At 36.7% G+C, this 19,186-nt stretch overlaps 1 protein-coding gene across 14 annotated transcripts in view; it reads left to right on the top strand.

Moving 5' to 3' along the window:
• Positions 1-19,186, top strand: part of KMT2C (lysine methyltransferase 2C) — a 201,785-nt gene that overhangs the window by 103,218 nt on the left and 79,381 nt on the right. For 13 of the 14 annotated variants that reach the window (XM_062568817.1, XM_062568814.1, XM_062568812.1 and 10 more), the window contains exons 7-13: positions 2,202-2,364; positions 6,087-6,258; positions 8,109-8,223; positions 9,003-9,175; positions 10,043-10,203; positions 12,620-12,733; positions 14,720-15,450. In XM_062568817.1, coding sequence (XP_062424801.1) covers positions 2,202-2,364; positions 6,087-6,258; positions 8,109-8,223; positions 9,003-9,175; positions 10,043-10,203; positions 12,620-12,733; positions 14,720-15,450 — 1,629 coding nt within the window. The remainder of the gene's footprint in view (positions 1-2,201; positions 2,365-6,086; positions 6,259-8,108; positions 8,224-9,002; positions 9,176-10,042; positions 10,204-12,619; positions 12,734-14,719; positions 15,451-19,186) is intronic. The other variant, XM_062568808.1, reaches the window with a different exon arrangement.

The following is a 19,186-nucleotide window of genomic DNA, read 5'->3' as shown; positions in this document are numbered from 1 at the left end:
AATCAAATTTACACCATTCATTTGTATAGTGTTTGGAGAAAGGTATGTTCTAAACCTGCTTATAGGCTTATTATGTACTATTGTTGACCTGTGATTTTGAAAAACAAATGAAACATTTTAAAATGATGTTAATATTGCTGTATAATCCATTTTCATTATTTCCTATTTTGAGTAAAAGTTTTCTCTTTAAATATTTGCAATTTCCCCCCTAATTTTATCTTCCATTAGATATTTTTTTAAGGGTTACTTCTGGGACCCAGTGAAGTCTTTGAATACCTTCTTGATGAACATTTTTTGGACCCTAGTTTTTCCTAAGTTCCTATTCTGAAAGTTTTCTTCTTGAATAATATCCTTGAAAACATTATGTTCTGCCAGTAAGAGCAGAGATTTAGCTATAATCTTGGGCATCTGAATAGGATCTGTGAGTGTTGAGTGCAAAATGATGCCATAGCTTGTACGGTGTTGTACTGTTGCAGTTTATGAAGCTGGAAACCTCAGGCTGTATTTTCTTGACCTGGTATCTGAATTCTATGATTTGAACTCAACAGCATTCTTAATGAGTGTTCGGTAATACTTGGTTTCCTAAAATGAGGTTTTTGTTACTGGTTGGCAGTCCTTAAGCTTAATGATTATTGTTATCTTTTTCACCTGCTTCAGGAATTCCATTAAATTGTTTGCTTATCTTCACCCTACATTCTGGCTAGTAAAGAAACAGAATGCATCTTTTTCATCCTTAAAGTAGATTTTAGAGACACAGGTAGAGGTGAGAATTCTTGCAGACCAGAAGACTGTAGCACAGAAACTTGGCAGTAGCTATCCATAGTGAACAGTGTTAATTTCTGCACATAAATGTTTTATCTTTTTACAGTGCAGGTGTATTTTTCTAGCATAAAATAATATTTCCTTGTCATTGTCCATGAGCTGCTGTGCAAGCAGCTCTTTTGCTAAAGATGTTAATTTTATCTGGTTTTAAGAATATCAGCTTAGAAGTTAATACAGACAGCTTTGTTACTCGTATATTCAGGTAGGTTGTTTTTAATGCCTGCAGACTTGTAGTAGCGTTATTTTATGCCTAATTTCAGGCCAAACTTTGAAACATAAAAGAATTATGGTAATAAATATTTTCTGTATTCTAAGAACTAAGCAAATATAGTGTAAAACTTCCCTTCGTTTTGGAATATGCTTCTATCTAGATTTTGCTTGTCACTTGATCTAGTAAACAAGCATGCCAATCTTAGTATTAAAGTATATATTTTATTATGAAAAATGAGGGTCGCTGAGCTCAGCTGTTGCTTTACATTATGTATGTCTCCCTATGAGCCACTGACCTGCTTTTTCTTAAATTTACTCCACATCTTACAGTGTTGTGCTCTATCCTTAAAAATTACTGTTGCCTTGGTGAAAAAGTGCAAAAGCATGTTACAGTGCTTCAGGGATTGTAACGAGATCCAAGAAAGTAAAAAGACTGATTAAGTGAATCAGAAAGGTGTGGGTGATATTTTATAAGCAGGCTGATGGAATCTGTTCCCTCTTGAATAAAGAATTGGAGGGTTATTGGGTAATTCTTTGAGAATTCTTTACAAATGTGACTATGGCCTCTAATTATAATTGTGTATTTATGACTTCTGAAAGTTTGCTTGGTGGTGATATTTGTGTAACATCGAAATAAGAGATGAGAAAGAGGTGCTAGATTATGTAATGCATTATCCTCCCATAGAATGAATCATTTCATACGACACATAGTGTTGCATATTTTTGGTAAGACATTATCATGAGAAATGTAGAATAGAAGTGAAATACAATGTGTACAGTTTTACATTGAAGTATCTAGAGATACATGATTTTTAATTACAAACCTAGTACCAACATGGTATGGTCTGCCTTTTGTTATTCAGAATAAATCACCAAGCCTTTTTACAGAGGATGTGCGTTACACAACATACACAAGCAAAATGCTTCTTCCTGGCAAGAAGAATACAAATCATCAGAGCGTATTTATTTGGGTTTTGCTGAACATTTTAAGATGTAAGGATTTGAGAGTGCCACTGGAAGCCACTTGTTCCTTCATCTTCAGTATTAACTCCCTTCTGCAGACCTTGATGGTTGTATGTTAAATGAGGCTGGGGAACTGATCTGGCTGAAAATGAACTGAGAAGAAAAAAAAACAAATTTTTTGCATGATTCCTGTGTTTATTTTTCAGCGATGTGCATATTGTAAGCACCTTGGAGCCACTATCAAATGCTGTGAAGAGAAATGTACCCAGATGTACCATTACCCCTGTGCTGCTGGAGCAGGCACATTTCAGGATTTCAGTAACTTGTCACTCCTTTGTCCAGACCATATTGATCAGGCTCCTGAAAGATGTAAGTACACTATATTCAAATGAGATGATTAATACCAGTTATGAGATAAATTAGTTGCATATTTTAAACTGTGGTGGTTATATCCTTAACTCAGATCCCATGCCAGAAGTGCAGAGTATCCTGTAAGAAGCCTAATTTTGCTTGAATAAGCTTAGTTTTAGCATGTGATTGACTCCGTTGGAGTCATTGAAACTCTTGTTTTGTAGAATTGAGCCTTTACGTCTCAGGTATCTGAGATTTTTCTGGATTTCTGTAAATTAAAAAGTCTATTTTATTTTCTAAAGTCGTTTGCTAGATACTCATTTTAAACTCATACATTTGAATATGCAAGAGAAGTAGAATTGCTGCTGTAAAAATTTAGACTTGCTTGATTCTTTCTGAAACAGTCTACTAGGATATGAATATTTCTTGATAATGTTAAAAATTATGTGGATTCCAGTTGTTACATCTCCTAAAAGCTTAGTTATGCTCCAGCTTGTATTGCACTTCCCAGATTATCATATGATTAAAGATTTTCCATTGTAGGCAGGATACTTCATTCTGTAGATAACTGATGTATTGCAGTATGGTAAATCCTATTTTCTTGTTACCTTTCCCTTACAGTTTTTAAGGAAGACTTTGTTGCACACCATTTAGTTCATACTTTGCAGTTTAGTCTGTTCAAACATTTCTAAAGTTTTCTTTCACCATTTAGTATAACTTCTTCAAACATTGGCTTTTAATAGTGAAGAGCCCTGTGCCTGGGTGTGCTTTTACTGCTCTCAAGTCAGGTTGACTGCCATAAGTAGTGGGAGACAGAGCCAGTGCCGCTGCTCAGATACTGGCTTTGCTTTTCACTGAACACATTTTTAGTGTAGAAGAACAGTGGCACTTTCAACTTCTTACTTACCATTTTGCATTTTTGAATTTGGGGAAAGGAAAAAGGAGAGGTTAGAGCTCTATTACATATTTAAATCTCTTGAACATTCGTCTATTAAATCTATTAGACTGCAAAACAAAACATGAGAATGTAGGTGAGAGGCAAGCTCCTTAGCTGAACAGGTTAGCTGTGCCAGAGAGGGCTAGCCTGCCGTGAAGAGAGTGCTGTAAGCAGGGGACGGGTGATAATTTGTAGGATATTCTTTCTTTTAATTGCCTCTGTGTTTTCTTGAAGTAATTACTGAGGTGATTACATCCCTTACCATTTGGAGTTGAGTTACTAGGGTCAAATATTGGGCATGAATGTGTTTTGATGTGCTACTAGGTAATCTGTAGCACTTCCCAGGACATGAGGAGCGTTAGGGTACTCCTCAGTATTCTCACTGCCCAGCTACTTGCTGAGTCTCAGTGTTTTCATGTCTTAAAAGTTTGGAAGCAGTCTCTAGCAGAGGAACCCTGTAGTCTAACATCCTTTCAGTGGTACACTTCCAGTGAACTCTCCTCAAGTTTGAAAGTGATGGCTGTAAAATGTTTTAAGATATTATTCCTTTGATGTTAGCAACTGCGCCAAATGCTCATATCCTCTGTTATTTTGACCAGTAATTAATCGTGTCCTCACTGTCCAGTTCAGTTCTGCATCCCCTTACGTCAGATCTGTGCTGCCTGTGCTTCTTCAGCCTCCTCTTCCCCAGAGCACCCTGAGAAGCCGCGCGTGCGGCAGGCGAGGGAGCTGTCGCGCCGGGAGCTCCCCCTCGCAGATGCAGAGGCGATGCTGCTCGCAGGGTGAGGGGGGAGGAGAGCGCAGCACTTTCCAGAGCTGCCCCAGAACTGCTCCTTATCTGCTTTTTCTCCCTTTCCCGGGCACGGCAGGAGGTGGGGTGGGAGAGCTTCCTGGCTGTCCTGGGCTGGCCCTTGGCGCCTTCCGCACCGGGTGCTGAGAGCACTCAGCGGTCGCAGTTGCTTTACAGCTGGCAAGGAGAAGCTCGCAAGAGGGTTGGAGGTCTTTCCCCTTGCGAGACCGGCCTGTCTGCTCTCACCTAAATTCTTCACTAGCCAGGAAGCAGCCATACTGTTCATGCTCCCAGCCAAGCAAGGCAGCCAGGGCTTAAAACCTCCCTTCACTTCAGGCATGTTTCAGAGAGTCTGCAACCCCAAACTAGGATAAGAGTCCTGTGCTCAGAGGAGACATTTTTACTTGTCTTCGTTGCCCTTCTAACCGGGTTGTGTTCTTTTCTGTACATCGGATGTCTTGTAAAATTCTGCATTTTTACCTTCTTGAAGTAATTTGTAAAGCAAGTATAATAACAGCTGTAGGAGTCTGTTAAAATTATAAATACAATATTTATTTGTTTGTTCAAACTGAATTGTGGAGAGAAAAAAACAGAGCTGTGTTTCCTCCCAGTCTGTTTTCTGAATGGTCAGTTGTTAAATTGATTGAAGTAAATATATATGAAAATGAAGCCATGAATATTTAGGAGATAATATTGTAGGAATTTCAAGGTATTTGCTATACTATAATAAGAGCTAACTCATTTTTTTTTAATATATATACAATATATGCAAATATACACAGAGAAGATAAAGCCAAGTAACATAATTAAAGTTGCAAGACGAAGCATATATAAATCAAAGATGACAGAATTAAGATTAGTTTTCTCTTTGACTCTTAACTCTTTCGCTGTTGCTCAGACTCTTCCTTCAGGTGTAGGTTTCTCTGCTTGGTGTAAGCTGGCTCCAGCAGAGGGAGCATTGGGAGCACGGGAGGGGGAGAGGCTCTCCCTGCCTGCCACTCTGCAGGCCACCACCTCAGAGGCCCCCACTAGCTTGGAGAAAAAAATGCAGGAAAAGTCCTGATCAGTCCCTGAAGCCCTGGGATAGAACATCTTTCAGGCACTGTGCCAGACAGTGTTTCGTGAGCAGTCATTATTTGTAAGAAGGGTGAGAAGATGAGCGTGGTGTAATTTCCAGACAGTTTAGCTGTGCAATTGTAGTACTACTCAACAGATGTAAATGAGATTTAATTGTAAAAGCCACATTTTTATAGGAAGGGCAAAACATACCTCTTGGATATCAAGGAAATATTTTGTCTTCCTTGATGTTATGCTTCTGATTCAGATGTGGAGAAATTAGAGCTCCATAAAACGACTTTAAGGGGTTTTCTTGGTATGGATAAAGCTATGAAGTCTGTATGAAGTCTTTATTTACAGGTTTATAAATATGGATATACAGTAGGACTAGCTTAAAGAGTGTATTAATTTAAAGATGCGTGTTCATACTCCTCTGTTTTTAGACCATCAGTGGTGCACAGTAAAGTTAGTATTTTTCTTTTTTCTAATTACTACGTGGGAAGAATTTACTAAGACTTGTCTTCTGGCAGTTTAGTTCAAATTGATAGGCTTGCCTTGCTTACCCTAGTTCAAGCTAGAGCAACCGTATTGCAAACATTTGAGCTAAACAGTAGTTTCCAATCTGTTAGGAGCTTTATTTTGTACTTTGTCCAGATGAGAATAGGTCCTATAGCTTTCAGTTTTATACTGGGGAGAATAGAATAAACTTGTTTCTTTTGGTAAGACCTGAGTAAAATTCACAATGCATGTAGTTTTGTTATGAGATAATGAATTGAATACATCAGAAAAATGGATGAAAGGAATATATATTAATTATATTAAATTTGAATTTCGTAAGAATGATCAAGTTCTGTATACGTAAGAACCATTAAAGAATTTCGTAGTTTCGTTTAGTCCATTGAGTTGTTCATACTTTTGAATTGAACAATAATGGGAAAATAATTTATTTCTTCGTAGCAAAGGAAGAAGCAAATTGTGCAGTGTGCGACAGCCCTGGAGACCTCTTAGATCAACTTTTTTGTACTACTTGTGGCCAGCATTACCATGGGATGTGCCTGGACATACAAGTTACACCTTTAAAAAGAGCAGGTTGGCAGTGTCCTGATTGCAAAGTGTGCCAGAACTGCAAGTAAGTGAGAACTGAATGGCTTGGGGATGATGGTCCTAGATTTATGTTCTGCAGTTTTAAGACATCTATTCTATTAACTACTTTTTTGTTGTTCTTTTTCCCCCAAAAAATAGATTGCTTGCCCAGATATGTCTGGTCTGATACTACAATAATTCAAGTAATTGATCAAATTCCAGGGTTTGGGATCTTTCTTCTAAAAGAGCTGAGCTGGCATTCCAGCACACTACTCCCGCAGAGTTGTCATCATTATGGCAGGTTCCAAAGAGCAGCAAAAGTTTGTGATTTCCTCCTTTTGTTCAGGAGGGATTTTACTCAAATGTTCCACATTAACAAATCAGTTTAATGTAATGCTATTGGAGTCTGGGAACTCGAGCTTTTTACTCAGCTGACAGTTCATCCATACATGTACTGTAAACTGGCTGGACTACTACATTAGGTTGTCTCTTCTGTTTCATAGTATTTTTCAGAGGCAGTTGATGAGTTGTTGTGAAAACAAACTTACAGCTTAGTGGAGCAAAGAAAAAAGTGACGTGATTGTCCATTTGACTTACTAAGCCGGACAAGTATTGAGACAATAAAACAATAATTGTTTCAATATTACAAGTGTTCAGTGAGAAAACTAGGACCACTTGTACACTTGTTCTCATAAAATCTAATCTGATGGGCACTTCTTTTGCTTGCTTGTTTTTTTCCAGGCTTACCAGAAAAGAAATAAAGATCAGTTTTAGTCAGATCAGCTGGGACAGTTTGAGGGAATAACCTTTTCACTACTGCTTCATGTACCTGATCAGTCAGTGCTCTATGATTTCACAAGTAGAACACTGGGTAATTGCCAATATTCATATTCGCTCGCTATAGAGAGGATTGTTCCATGATCATACACAGATGATAGTAAATGTCAGCATTGAGGTTTAAATTGTGAGGCACATTCTAGAGAGTATCCTTAAAAGAGTTGTACAGAGTAATTACAGTATTTGCTAACAAACCCTCTCTCTAGTAAAAAAAGTAGAAGAAAATCTGATGTTTTTATATCTATTACTTTATGCAGTATGACAGTTTTATGACAGTGTTGAAGAACAGTATTTTAAGGATGCAAACAGATAGCATACTACTTCTTAAAATATCAGCTCTCACAGGTAACAAAGCTACATCTAGTTTGTAATGCCATACATTCTCTTAAATTCTTTTCAAGCAAATCTTGTTGCATACTCATTCATTGAATTAATTTAGTTGAACCTAAGGCAGCACATAATACCTTCAGGTATTACCAAAAATACTTGGTCTCATCTTCAGCAAATATATTTTATCACTGAATTTTGGAGCTCTGTAATCTGTGTAAGAAAATTAAAATCTTTAATATTTGTCTTGTTTTTTCCTGTAACATTTGTCTTGTTTTTGCAATCATATTGGTTGACACTGTAGGAATTCTCTTGAACAAGCCCTCAGAGATGATGGCTTGTTTTCTTTTTTGGAAGAAACACAGTCAGGCTGTGTGTAGGAACAAGTAGAATTGTATGTTCTTTTCAGAAATAAAGCACAGTATTTCATTTTTTGAACTAATTTCAGTACAGAAAGGCCATTAAATTACATGCATGTATGTAGATGAAAATGAGCTGATTTCTGGAAGTCATAATGGTTGCACAGGCTCAGTAATTTTTGAAGTAAACATAGCATACTTGATTCATACTTAAATATGAATTTAAGGGCATCATTTTTGGACTTATTTGCAGATGATGTTCATATATTTTAATGTACCCAGTTATCTTCCTTTCTAATTAGACTTCTCATTAAGCAGATTTTTAACAGCTTAAATGATTTTTTTTTAATATCATTATTGTTATTTTTCTTAGACATTCTGGGGAAGACAACAAGATGCTGGTGTGCGACACATGTGACAAAGGCTACCATACTTTCTGTCTACAACCAGTTATGGACTCTGTACCAACAAATGGTTGGAAATGTAAAGTAAGTTGAAAGGTTTCCACTATTATCACTGCAGAGGTCGAAATATTGTTATCCTCATTATCCTGTTCTGTATTCGTCGCTGACTGCTGTTACTTTTTAACTTACTGTGACCTTGCAATTTCTGAAGGAATCCCACTAGTATGTAGTCATGTGGCTCTATGGCTGTTCCATGCAGCAGCTGAAACATCTTATATAGGACAATAAAGCAGTCAGTATATGGGAAAAGGGAAGAGAAGGATCCAGGTGGAGTGGATAACCTTTACTTAATGACAGCTGCTCTCATGAACTGATGACAGCAGTGCTACAGTGTATGCAAAGTAGTATATGTATTTATCCGTGAGCTACCACTTCTTGCTTGCTTGAACAGTAGTTCTGCAACTCAGGGTTCCTTTGCACTTGAGGAAGGCAGGATGAGTTTGTTGTTTTTATCTTGAAGTGTAAACAGTAATAAAAAATACAGTTTTAACATAGCAAGGGAAGTCTCTAGATATGAGATGAATCTAGTTTTGTAGTCAGTTTGTGGAAGTCATAAGAAGACTGAGATTAGGGATAAAAATGTTCAGTTGCATAAGAAATATTCCTTTCAATACAGGGCGTAGTGTAAGGAAAGTCTCCTTGCTGTTGCACAAGCTCTTCATATTCTGTTAACAGATCCTGGGTAATTTTTCAGTGTTACCAAAGAGGGAATTTCTTTTAACATAATTCAGAACAGGAGAATGTCACTTGATGGCAGTTCTGTGAAATACCATAATTAACAACTAAATTCTTGTGATCTCTAGAACTGTAGAGTATGTGCTGAATGTGGCACACGAACAAGTTGTCAGTGGCACCATAATTGTTTGGTATGTGACAGTTGTTACCAACAGCAAGACAACTTACCTTGTCCATTCTGTGAAAAACTGTGCCTCCAAGACTTCCAGAAAGATATGTTGCATTGTCACATGTGCAAAAGGTAAGAAGCCTTATATTTGTTAAATTGTACTAAAATACCTAAAGTGCATGGTGAGCAAGTATGATATTTGTGTGAAGAATGTTGACTGTGATCTACAATGCTGTTGTAACTTGGTGTGCGACGTCTTGTTCCTTCATGCTTAAATACAGTGTACAAATATCAGTCTTATTTTAATCTTAGCAAATAAGTGGGAATTGGCAGTTACCTGTTCTTTTGCTAGTGAGGTGTACAGCGAAATATACTCTACAGCTGCTCCTCATATTATATCTATTTTGTGAGTAAACAGACCAGAAGAGTCATCATCATTTCTATAAACATTAGTATTTAAAATTTTTTAATGTATATTGATTATGTAAGACTGTTGAATAAGAGAGTTTGTTGCAGTGGTCTCCATTTGTTAAATTTTCAAATAGGTATTCTGTTCAATTTTACATGTTATGCTATGCAAGTAATGAGAATCTTTGAAAGTGTAAACTCTTTGATATACACTACTGTTGTATCTTGCTATACAACATCTTGATATTGCTATACATATTGTGGTACAAGTAATGAGAATCTTTGAAAGTGTAAACTCTTTGATATACACTACTGTTGTATCTTGCTATACAACATCTTGATATTGCTATACATATTGTGGTATCTGACTGACTTTAGAGGTAGTTTAGGTCTTCATTTTTAAATTGGTTCAGTGCTTGACATACTGATACATTATTTTTATTTCTTCAAGAAGCTCCTGAATAAAGTACTGGTTGAAATACTTCATTTTCCTGACAGAGTGAAAAACAGTGCTATTTTACATTGATTCTTACCAGGATATTTTGTACTTTTATTGTTAAAATCGTAGTCACCCTAAATTCATCTTACCAGGTGGATTCATATAGAATGTGACAGATCTCCAGATAGTGAATTGGAATCTCAGTTGAAAGACTACATCTGCACTCTTTGTAAACAAGGAGAAGGGGATCAGATTCAATCATGTGATGTAATGGACACTTCTGAACTCATTCCTGAACCTGACAGTATAGCAGGTAGGATGCATCACCAGTTCTCTTTGTACATAGTCTTCATATTTCCAAAATACTAGTTTCATATAAAAATATCTCCAGCTGTCTCACTAAGTCCTTTGTGAACGAGCCACTCATATTCCACTCTGGAATTCAACCATTCCTTTATATAGCAGTAGCTTCTCAGGCAATCCATGTAGGAGCTGTCTTCTCAATGTACTTTCTAACCCTCTGGCTTCAGTATCCTGTACTAGAGAAATCTGAAAATAAGCCCCTTTATGGCAGCTCTCAACCTTGCAGATTCCCAGCTTGTAGTTGCAAATTGTCTAGGTTTTTCAGATCTGGTAGTTAGGTTCATAAACATACTCCTTTAATAACTGTCTAGAGGATTCATGTCTACCATGCACATTCCTGGTAAATATTTGTGGAGACGTCTAGTTTTTCTTTTTCTTCCCTCCTATTTGTCAAGCTTGTATTGCCCATTCTCCTCACTGTGTCCAGATAGGACACGGCAATGGAAGCTAGACTGTGTTCAAGGGTCAGGTATATTTAACAGAACAGCTTTTAATCAAAACAAAATGTGATTGGTCATCTTGTTTCTGAGTGCTTCTTGTCTAAATAGGCAAGAGAAATGAAAGGGACACTGGAAAAGCGAGAAGTATTTTTTTTGAAATTACTCAGTAACATCATAGAAGCACAGTCTGTAGATCTGAATCCAGTGGGGCATGGACCTAATGAAGTTTCAGGTGAATGCCTATGTGTATTTCACACTACATGGATAGTAACTACAGTCATGCAACCTGAATTCCCTAAGAGAAATATAATTGTAGATAAATTTGGAAACAAACTGAAATCTAGCAGATTAAATGCACTGTCACTACCATGTGCATTTCTGCTGTCTGAACAACAATACCTGTGTGTTGATTTTCTGTTAAAAGAAATCAATAGCTCAGTCGCTTTTGCTTGTGTGTTAAAACTAAAGTTGTGCGTAAACAAATCATTCTCTTTGACGTTACTCAGTATAGTTTAGTGTATACTAAAAAGATCCTGGAGAAAGTGCAGTAACAGCAGATAAATAAGTGAGTGGAAGAAGTTTGTCAGTGGACATATACACCAAGTTAGAATGTAGCAGCCTAAATCTTTGAAGGTCACTTCTATTGTGAATGGTTAGTAGAAGCTGTTGGACTCTCAGACAGTATATTCAGAGCATTTAGGAAAAATCCAATATCCAAAACTCATACTGAGTATACTCGCAATCTTCTTCAGGAATCACTTTTGAATAAACAGCATTTATTTGAAATGCAAAAGTTTTGAGTAGTATTTCTATTATTTATAGCTAGCAGAAACACTGATGATCGTGCTCTTTTCCCCAAGGAAGAATAGGGCTGTTATCTCAACTACTAGGAGTAATCTGCAGCTAATATATGAGTACAGCCATGCAGTGTTTTTTGCCCAAGAGAGCACTTTTGTACATTAAACTCAGATTTGGAGCCAATCTAAGTGATCATTTCCTCAAAGTTAAAATACCACTTTAGAGTTGGCAGAGTCTGAGAGCAAATTTTTAGGTGCCAAAAGTGGCATCACCTAATAGTTCTTGGCTTTTTGAACTTTAAAAAGGCTTTCCTGAACAGAAAGCTATATTCATGTGTCTTTTTTCTTTTCTTGTGCTAACATCCATGGAGGATTAGTTCCTTTTGATTTAATGTTTATTATATACTTTGATTTTCATGCTGCTACTTTGTCTGTTGCATTTTAATGAATTCCCTTAACTGAAAAAGCTTTCTAAATGGGAAAAAACATGTGTACTTCCTGTTTCTGTGCTCTTTAATGATACTGTCAGCTGAAGGAGTAGTCAGTATTGCCTTTTCCATGCAACTTCCTTTCTTTAACATGGAGAAACTCACAGATAAAGGTATGCTAGTTCTATAGAGTTGTATTTTTCATGTTGTTGGAGCTGAACGGATGGGTTGAAAAATCAGCATTCCAAATGCTGGTAGTAGATGGAAGCTCATCTCTGAGTTACTGCCTTTACAGTATTTGTATGCAAATTTGAAGCCTTCATGCTACACGTTCTTTTGAATTTAGAAGTTTGAAATGTGATAAAAGACCTTTTATATTACTTGGGTAATGCAAAGGAATCTATAACTATGTGTAAATTATATTTCCACAAGTAGGTTTATATAATTGCTTTACATCATCTTTTCACTATCTGAAAAATATAAAACAGCTTTGGTGTTAATGAGAAAAGGAGTACTCTTTAAGGAGTACTATATATTCTCCTTGACCTTCTCATTGACCTGATTTGCCCTAACTTCTATCACATAGTTAAATATCATTCAGTTAAGCCAAAAGGTCAAGCAGTGATAGCAACTGCTGATGCCAAAGTAATAGAATAAACAACATATCAAAACTGATAACTGATTCTTTGCTTCTCCTTAAGCTTGTACAAATGAAATGGATATTGAAAGTGGTGCAGAAGATCTGGCATTTCAGGAACAGACCATTGCTGGTAATGGCCTCGATCAAGAATCAACTGTTGGATGTGTCACAGATGGTAAGAAATAGTTTTGCAGCCTGAGAAAATACAAATCCAGTGTTCAGAATCCTTTCCCACTCAGTAAGGATTTGTGGTGCTTTGTAAATTTAATAGAAAAAAGTGCTTGAAAAGCAGTGGAAGGAGACAAACTGTGCTAGTTCCACTATCAGAATTTTCAAGCAATAGTATTAACTTTTTTTGTTGAAGAAGTATTTTATTGAAGGCAAAGATAGATGTAAATTACATCTTCAGAATACTTGTGTAGTAGAAAATCCTTTTGCTTGTTTGGTAGGACTGGTTTCCTCTAAAAGCTGGAAATACTGTTAGATACTTCTGTACATTGGAGGATTTCAGTAAAAAAACAGACAGATTGCTCTGTAGATTCCATTATTTGTATTTTCTTTTCAAGTCTTTAGTTTGTAACTGAACACAAGTTTGGGTGAATTTCCCTTTTTGTATTGTGGGGCACACTTAGTAACTGGGAACTTCCAGTTTATGTGCTATTTAGTTGTAATTGTTCAAGTATGTGCTTGGTTAAGATTTTCTCCTTTTTTCCCTTGCCCCCTTCCCCCTAGATAACTTGTTTATTAAAGCACATCTAGACAGGATGTGCTATAGTAGTTGATCATTAAGGTTTGGGGAATAAATATATCTTACCAATCACTCATGAAGTTCCAGCCAAAGAAACAAATGCAGATAGAATGGTTTTTGGCTCAAGTCCTCTAAATGTTTTAGTGACTGATGTCAATGGCAAACTTTCAGATGTGACCCACCCATCCTCAGGCCATACTGAGGGATGGTTGTTCTAAGGGAAATCAAGAAACTTGAATTTAAAGCCAGAAGAGAAAAAATTTTAGCTATGATCTCTATGTTGTACACCAGGATGTGTGAAAAAGGGCCATAATTTAAAATTTTGTAAGTGAAGATACAATAAAATGGTAGGCTGTGAGCTCTAGGGGCTAATGTGTTTGTATAGTAGTATGAATTTAAGAAGAGTGCAGGCATAATAGAAAATAAGTGTCCTGTAATGGAATGAGAGACCATCAAATGAAGATGCTGGAAGCCACTTCAAAGCAGAAAATAGGATGTTGAGCCTCATGGAATGGATACAACACGCTGGAAGTCCTTGACGAAGAAAGTTATGGATTAAGTAATTTTGATTCGATTCGAGGGGAAGCTGGGCTTACATTTTTGAAAGAAATTGATGGGGCATGATAAACCACAGACTATTTTCAACTCAAGTGATTTCCTAAAATCTGGAAGAGTATTAGGAAGAAAATGTTTGTTACACATATTTGTCCTGTTCTTCATAGTTGTCTGCTTTTGACAACTGTTGGGCCAGTCGCTTAAACTACATAAATTTATGCTAACGTAAATCTTCATTATGTAAAAATGAAAAAGGAGAGGCTACTTTGAGCTGCCTACATGGAAATGGAGGCTCACGTTCCTCAAATCGCTGTATCAGGTCCACTGAATGCTCTTTATAAGCAAAGTTTCATGCTTTGCGATTGTGTACGGTGATTTTTATTCACCTGTCAACTTGACTCCTAGCAATACAGCTGAGGGAACTTTGCCTAGTATATGCATTTGGGAGTATCTTTTGTACAGTGGAATCATTGTTACTAGCTGAGGAGCTGCCCTTGCTATCCTAGTGTAATCTTCTTTCAGTTGACGGCATTATTATGGAAAATGTGAAGGGGAGTGTTTGAGTTTTTCCTTGAAAATGTCCTATTTTCTTATGAGGTACTCTGCTATGTTTCCAGGAGAAAAAAGAAGAAAGTGATCAAACACTGTAGTAGATATATCTGCTACAAATAGAGCTTACTACAAACATAGGGTCAAAAATGGATATTTATAAAGTGTATTTTAAGCTAACGCATGAAGTTATCTTCAGCCAGTGATACGTCCTTGATGCACTTCCTGTGTACCAGCTTTACTTGGTGACCAGTGCAACTCTGTAAGCTGTTCATTTTTACATTAAGCCTTTAATGTAATTGTACTTAGTTACAGGCATATCACTAGAAGAAAAGACCACAGAACTGGAAACAGAAGTCTGTGATGAAGTTAATTCAGCTGAAATGGAAATGTCTCCTAAAAAGACACCAGCATTGGATGACAGTCAGACTGAGAAAATGATGGAAGGTGTTCAAGCTGTATTACAGCAGGATTCAGATGAACAGGTGGAAGAGACACAGCTGTCACAAGATAGTGTTGAGGTATCAGAAGTATCCACAGTAGACTCTCGGTCTCTGTCTTCAGTACCTGAGACCGTAACTGTGATGCCTGAAATACAAGGGACTGAAAGTAAAGGGGAAATTTGTATCCATATAGAACAACAACTGGAAATAATAGAAGTGCAAAAAGAGGTAGAAAAAGGAGAAACTCTTGAAAACTCAGAAACACCAGCTGTTAGAGAAGTGAAAGCTGCTTCTGCAAATGAAGGTTTGCAGAGCAGTTCACCAGTTGGAGACAAGCCCATAAAATCACCAGCTGACACTTACCCTTCACTTCCATCATCAGTTAATATAAACAAGACAAGTATGTCTTCCTCACCAGATGTTTCATTAGACTTGCATTCTTCACGTGACGTACAGCACAGCCAACCTCCAGCGTTGACTTCCACTGCTGGAAGTGCTCTCACGACTACTTACATATCAGTCACTCCAAAAATTGGCATGGGGAAACCAGCCATCACCAAAAGAAAGTTTTCACCTGGAAGACCCAGATCAAGACAGGTAAGCGTGTAGAATATTTCATTATATACATCTATGAAGCTGATTCAAATTTCAGTTTAATACAGTAAGCTGACCTATTTTGGAAACTGTGTGTTCATTCTCCCAAGTGAGTGTATAGTTTATTTCTTTAAGGAGGTAATTTCATGTTAAATAATTGAAGGTCATACATAATAAAGGTTCTCTAGTGAGAATTACAGTTTCTTTTTTTTTAGATTGTACTTAGAGCAAAATAAGCTATATTTCTAATACATGCTAAAATACTTCTGCTAGAAACACACACATACATAATGTGCTTTTTCTTTAACACATCTCTTAGTCTTTTTCATATATATATTTACATATATATATATGCATGCTAATACCTTTAATGTGTGGTAACGTTTCTTAAATTGGCTTCATAAATGAACCTGCAACAACTCTGCAACATCATGCTGCCAGATTTTTTCTGGATGGAAGTTTTTAATGAAGGCGAATAGAGTGATGGTTTTGTTATATGTGCAAATAATAAGAAAGAACTGTCTGGTAGAAATTGTTGTGATTTGATGAGGATTAGATTTGATAATTGAATATTAATCATCACATCTATAGCCTTCTGCAGCATCTTACTCTCTGTTCTAATTGTGTATTTATGGGAGTAAATGATTCGTGGAACTTTATTTTGCATTTATTTTGTGTTTGCAAAATTCTACACAAGATGTATATGTAAGTGTGACAAATTAAGTAGTGTTTCATTTCTTTTCTCTTAACAGAATTTATTTTTAGGCTTTGGGACTTCTAGGCTGATAGTTTCACGGTTTTCTGAACTTAGTGTTAAAGAATTATTTTCTATATTGTAGAATGTTTTACATTTTGTCATGTAAGCTAAGGATTCAAAAATGCAGTGGAAATTTGGTTTTCAAGAGGAGCTATGAAACAGTGTTCTAAAGGGGTTAAGAATATATAATAATGGAAGATTTTAGAGCATCTCAAGGTTTTTTGGTTTTGTTTTTTTTCTTCATCTGTAAGCATGATGGAGGTTATACATGAAATAAAAATAGACTGTAAGCTTTTGGGAAGAAAGTGTTCTGTTTCCTCTGCACTGATGTTGTCTTACAGTAATCAAACATTATCACTTTTAATACTGTGTACTGTCTTAAAATGAAATTTATTTCCCTAGTTTAAAATTTGCATGAATTTGTCATGCAGATTTTAAAAGTGTGGGGAAGAGATGGGGGTGGGGAGAGCATTCCCAAATAGTCTAAAATGAATTCAAAGTGTCTGTTGGGGAAGATTTTTGTCTTGTTTTGTGTGCCAGTAAAAGCCACATTTATTTTTCTGTGCTACTTGGTCTTGGTGTGTGTGGGCACCTGCATCATGATACTGGCAAAAAGAAATCAGTTAATTGCTAGAGAGCCTAATGAGGAAAACATAGAGGCTGATTCGCAACTGCAAATGCATGCATCAGAAATGCATTTCTTAAAAAATCAGCCAAAAAGTATTGGATTATATATTCTATGTATAACATGGAATAGATATTAACCTCTCAATATATGGTGTAAGAAATGCAAATAAAACTGAGTTGAATTACTGTTTAGAATTCATTTAGCACAAACAAAATCCTAGCTGTGATGCTAAATTAACATAATCTATTCACCAGTTTGGGAATTATATTTTGAAATAAAAAGGTACAAATAACATCTTAAGGCAGTTAACATCTTAGCAGTGCCTATTGTAGAACTGGATAAGTTACTTGAAAAATTAATGAACCCTCTTCTAAAATTACGTTAGTCTGAGAAGGCTCCGTTTGATCCCCTTGATTTTGATAATCCTTTGCTTGTGCTTTAAACAACAATAAGCTGGAACTATTGTGGGCTAATAGCGATTTTTTGGTAAGAAAGGAAATGTATATTTTGTTTTAAGTCCCAATATTCTTTCTGTCTTTCCACTGATTATTCAGTTCTAGCGCAGATCAGCACCTTGTGGAAATTGATGAAAAATTGTCTTGAGTAAGGACTGAATAAAAATGAAGAGCTTGTGGATACTTGATCAGTGAAAAACAGACATTATTTTCCTAACCTTTTACTAGTAATACAAATTCAGCATAACTAGTAGGTAGGGCTTTGGGATCTTTTTCAGACTCATAGTTGATCGGTTTTTACTTTTGTTCATCTGGTTTTCCATGTTGGGGATGGAAATAAAATGCTCATGTCCATAGATATTATGTGGATAGGAACAAAAACCTTTCTAAAATATTCTATATAAAAGAACAGCACCTTGCAGTTTTATCTAAGTGTGCTCAGTTTATGCCATCTTTAAAAGCTAATTGCATGTGTAGTGTTTTATGTATATAAACATATATGTGTGTGTGTGTATAATACATATTTGCTCCAGTTTTCAGGAGTAAAACTACATTTTCCGCTTTTTGATGCATGTTCCAGCAGCCCTGTATATGACTTTCTGTCTGGCTATTCTGTATGATCTTGGAAACTGGTTCTCAAGTTAGAAAAAGAAAGAAGGAACCCTGTAACTTTTTTCTTCTGTAATCTGCATTCTGATATTCCCCCATGCATCTCTTTTCAATTCACCACATACTTGCATGCATTGGGGTTTGGTTTGGCTTCCTGTTACCTGAGAATTCTTTGGGACACGTAGTTCAGCTGTTTTTCACTAAATATAAAAGCAAAGAATTAAGTTCTTTTGGTTTTTTTGTGTCATGCTCTACAGATACTTCAGAATGGATATTAGCTCTGAATTCCGGCTCAGGGAAACACTCCAACTTGGCAGGTTCTGATGGGTGGGGAACGCGTTGTGTTCTCCTGTCCATCTTTTCTTTGTCTCGCTATTGCTTTGTTACAGAAGGCTCATAAACTTAATTTCAAATTTATTAGCCTAACAAAATGTCCTAGTCTTGTTTGTCTAATGATGAGGCATGTGCTGAGGTCTTCTCAGAAGACTATTCTCACAGTTCCACCTTCTTTGAAGAATTCACAATAGCTTCCAGTTCAGGGAGGAAGAGAGCTGAAGGATAACAGGAAATGTACTCAGCTATAGCAGTTTCCTTTTCAGCTTCTTAAGGGATAGTTGCTTCCACCTCCTGCTTTCAGAATAGGATCCAAGCTGCACTGAAGGAGCTGGGTCTATTGGGAGGAAGGTAAACACAGGCTAGGCAAGGTCACATTGACCCATAGCAAGTAGAAATTGGAGAAAACAGTCCTGGAGGGAAAAGAAAAACTGGTTCCCTGAGGTTCTAGGAGTGTGGTAGGTAATGGCAGTGTGTCATCTCAGTTCAGAACAGACCAGGTCATGTGTGAGTCTTCTCTGTGTCTGTGTACATCACTAAAAAAGGAATTTTGCTTTCTCAAAAGCTGGTTAATTTTATGGGTTCGTGGTCAGTCTCTTTCTATTTAAAGAAAAGCACATAATGTTGATCTGTTAGGAGCTAGGTTATGAGGTACTGAATGTTATCTTGCATCTAGATTGTAGAACCATGGAATCAGTAAGGTTGGAAGGGACCTCTGGAGACCATCTAGTCCAGCCTGCCCGCTCAGCAGGGATCAGTTCTCAGCTAGTAGAATAAGAGAGAAAACCTACACAAAATAGGGTTGGGTGGGTTTTTTTGTGTTTTTTGTTGTTGTTGTTGTTTTGTTGGTTTTTTTAAGGCAGTCGTGGCTCCCACGCTTGGCCAGCCTAGCATTGGATCTACAGCTGCTTCCTCTTCTGCACAGAGGAACTGTCACTATAGGACCAGTCACTTATC

This window comes from Rhea pennata, chromosome 2, assembly GCF_028389875.1.
Source record: "Rhea pennata isolate bPtePen1 chromosome 2, bPtePen1.pri, whole genome shotgun sequence".
NCBI classification, from domain to species: Eukaryota; Metazoa; Chordata; class Aves; order Rheiformes; family Rheidae; genus Rhea; species Rhea pennata.
Note: the sequence above shows the minus strand (reverse complement) of the source record. Positions and strands in the feature narration are given on the sequence as shown.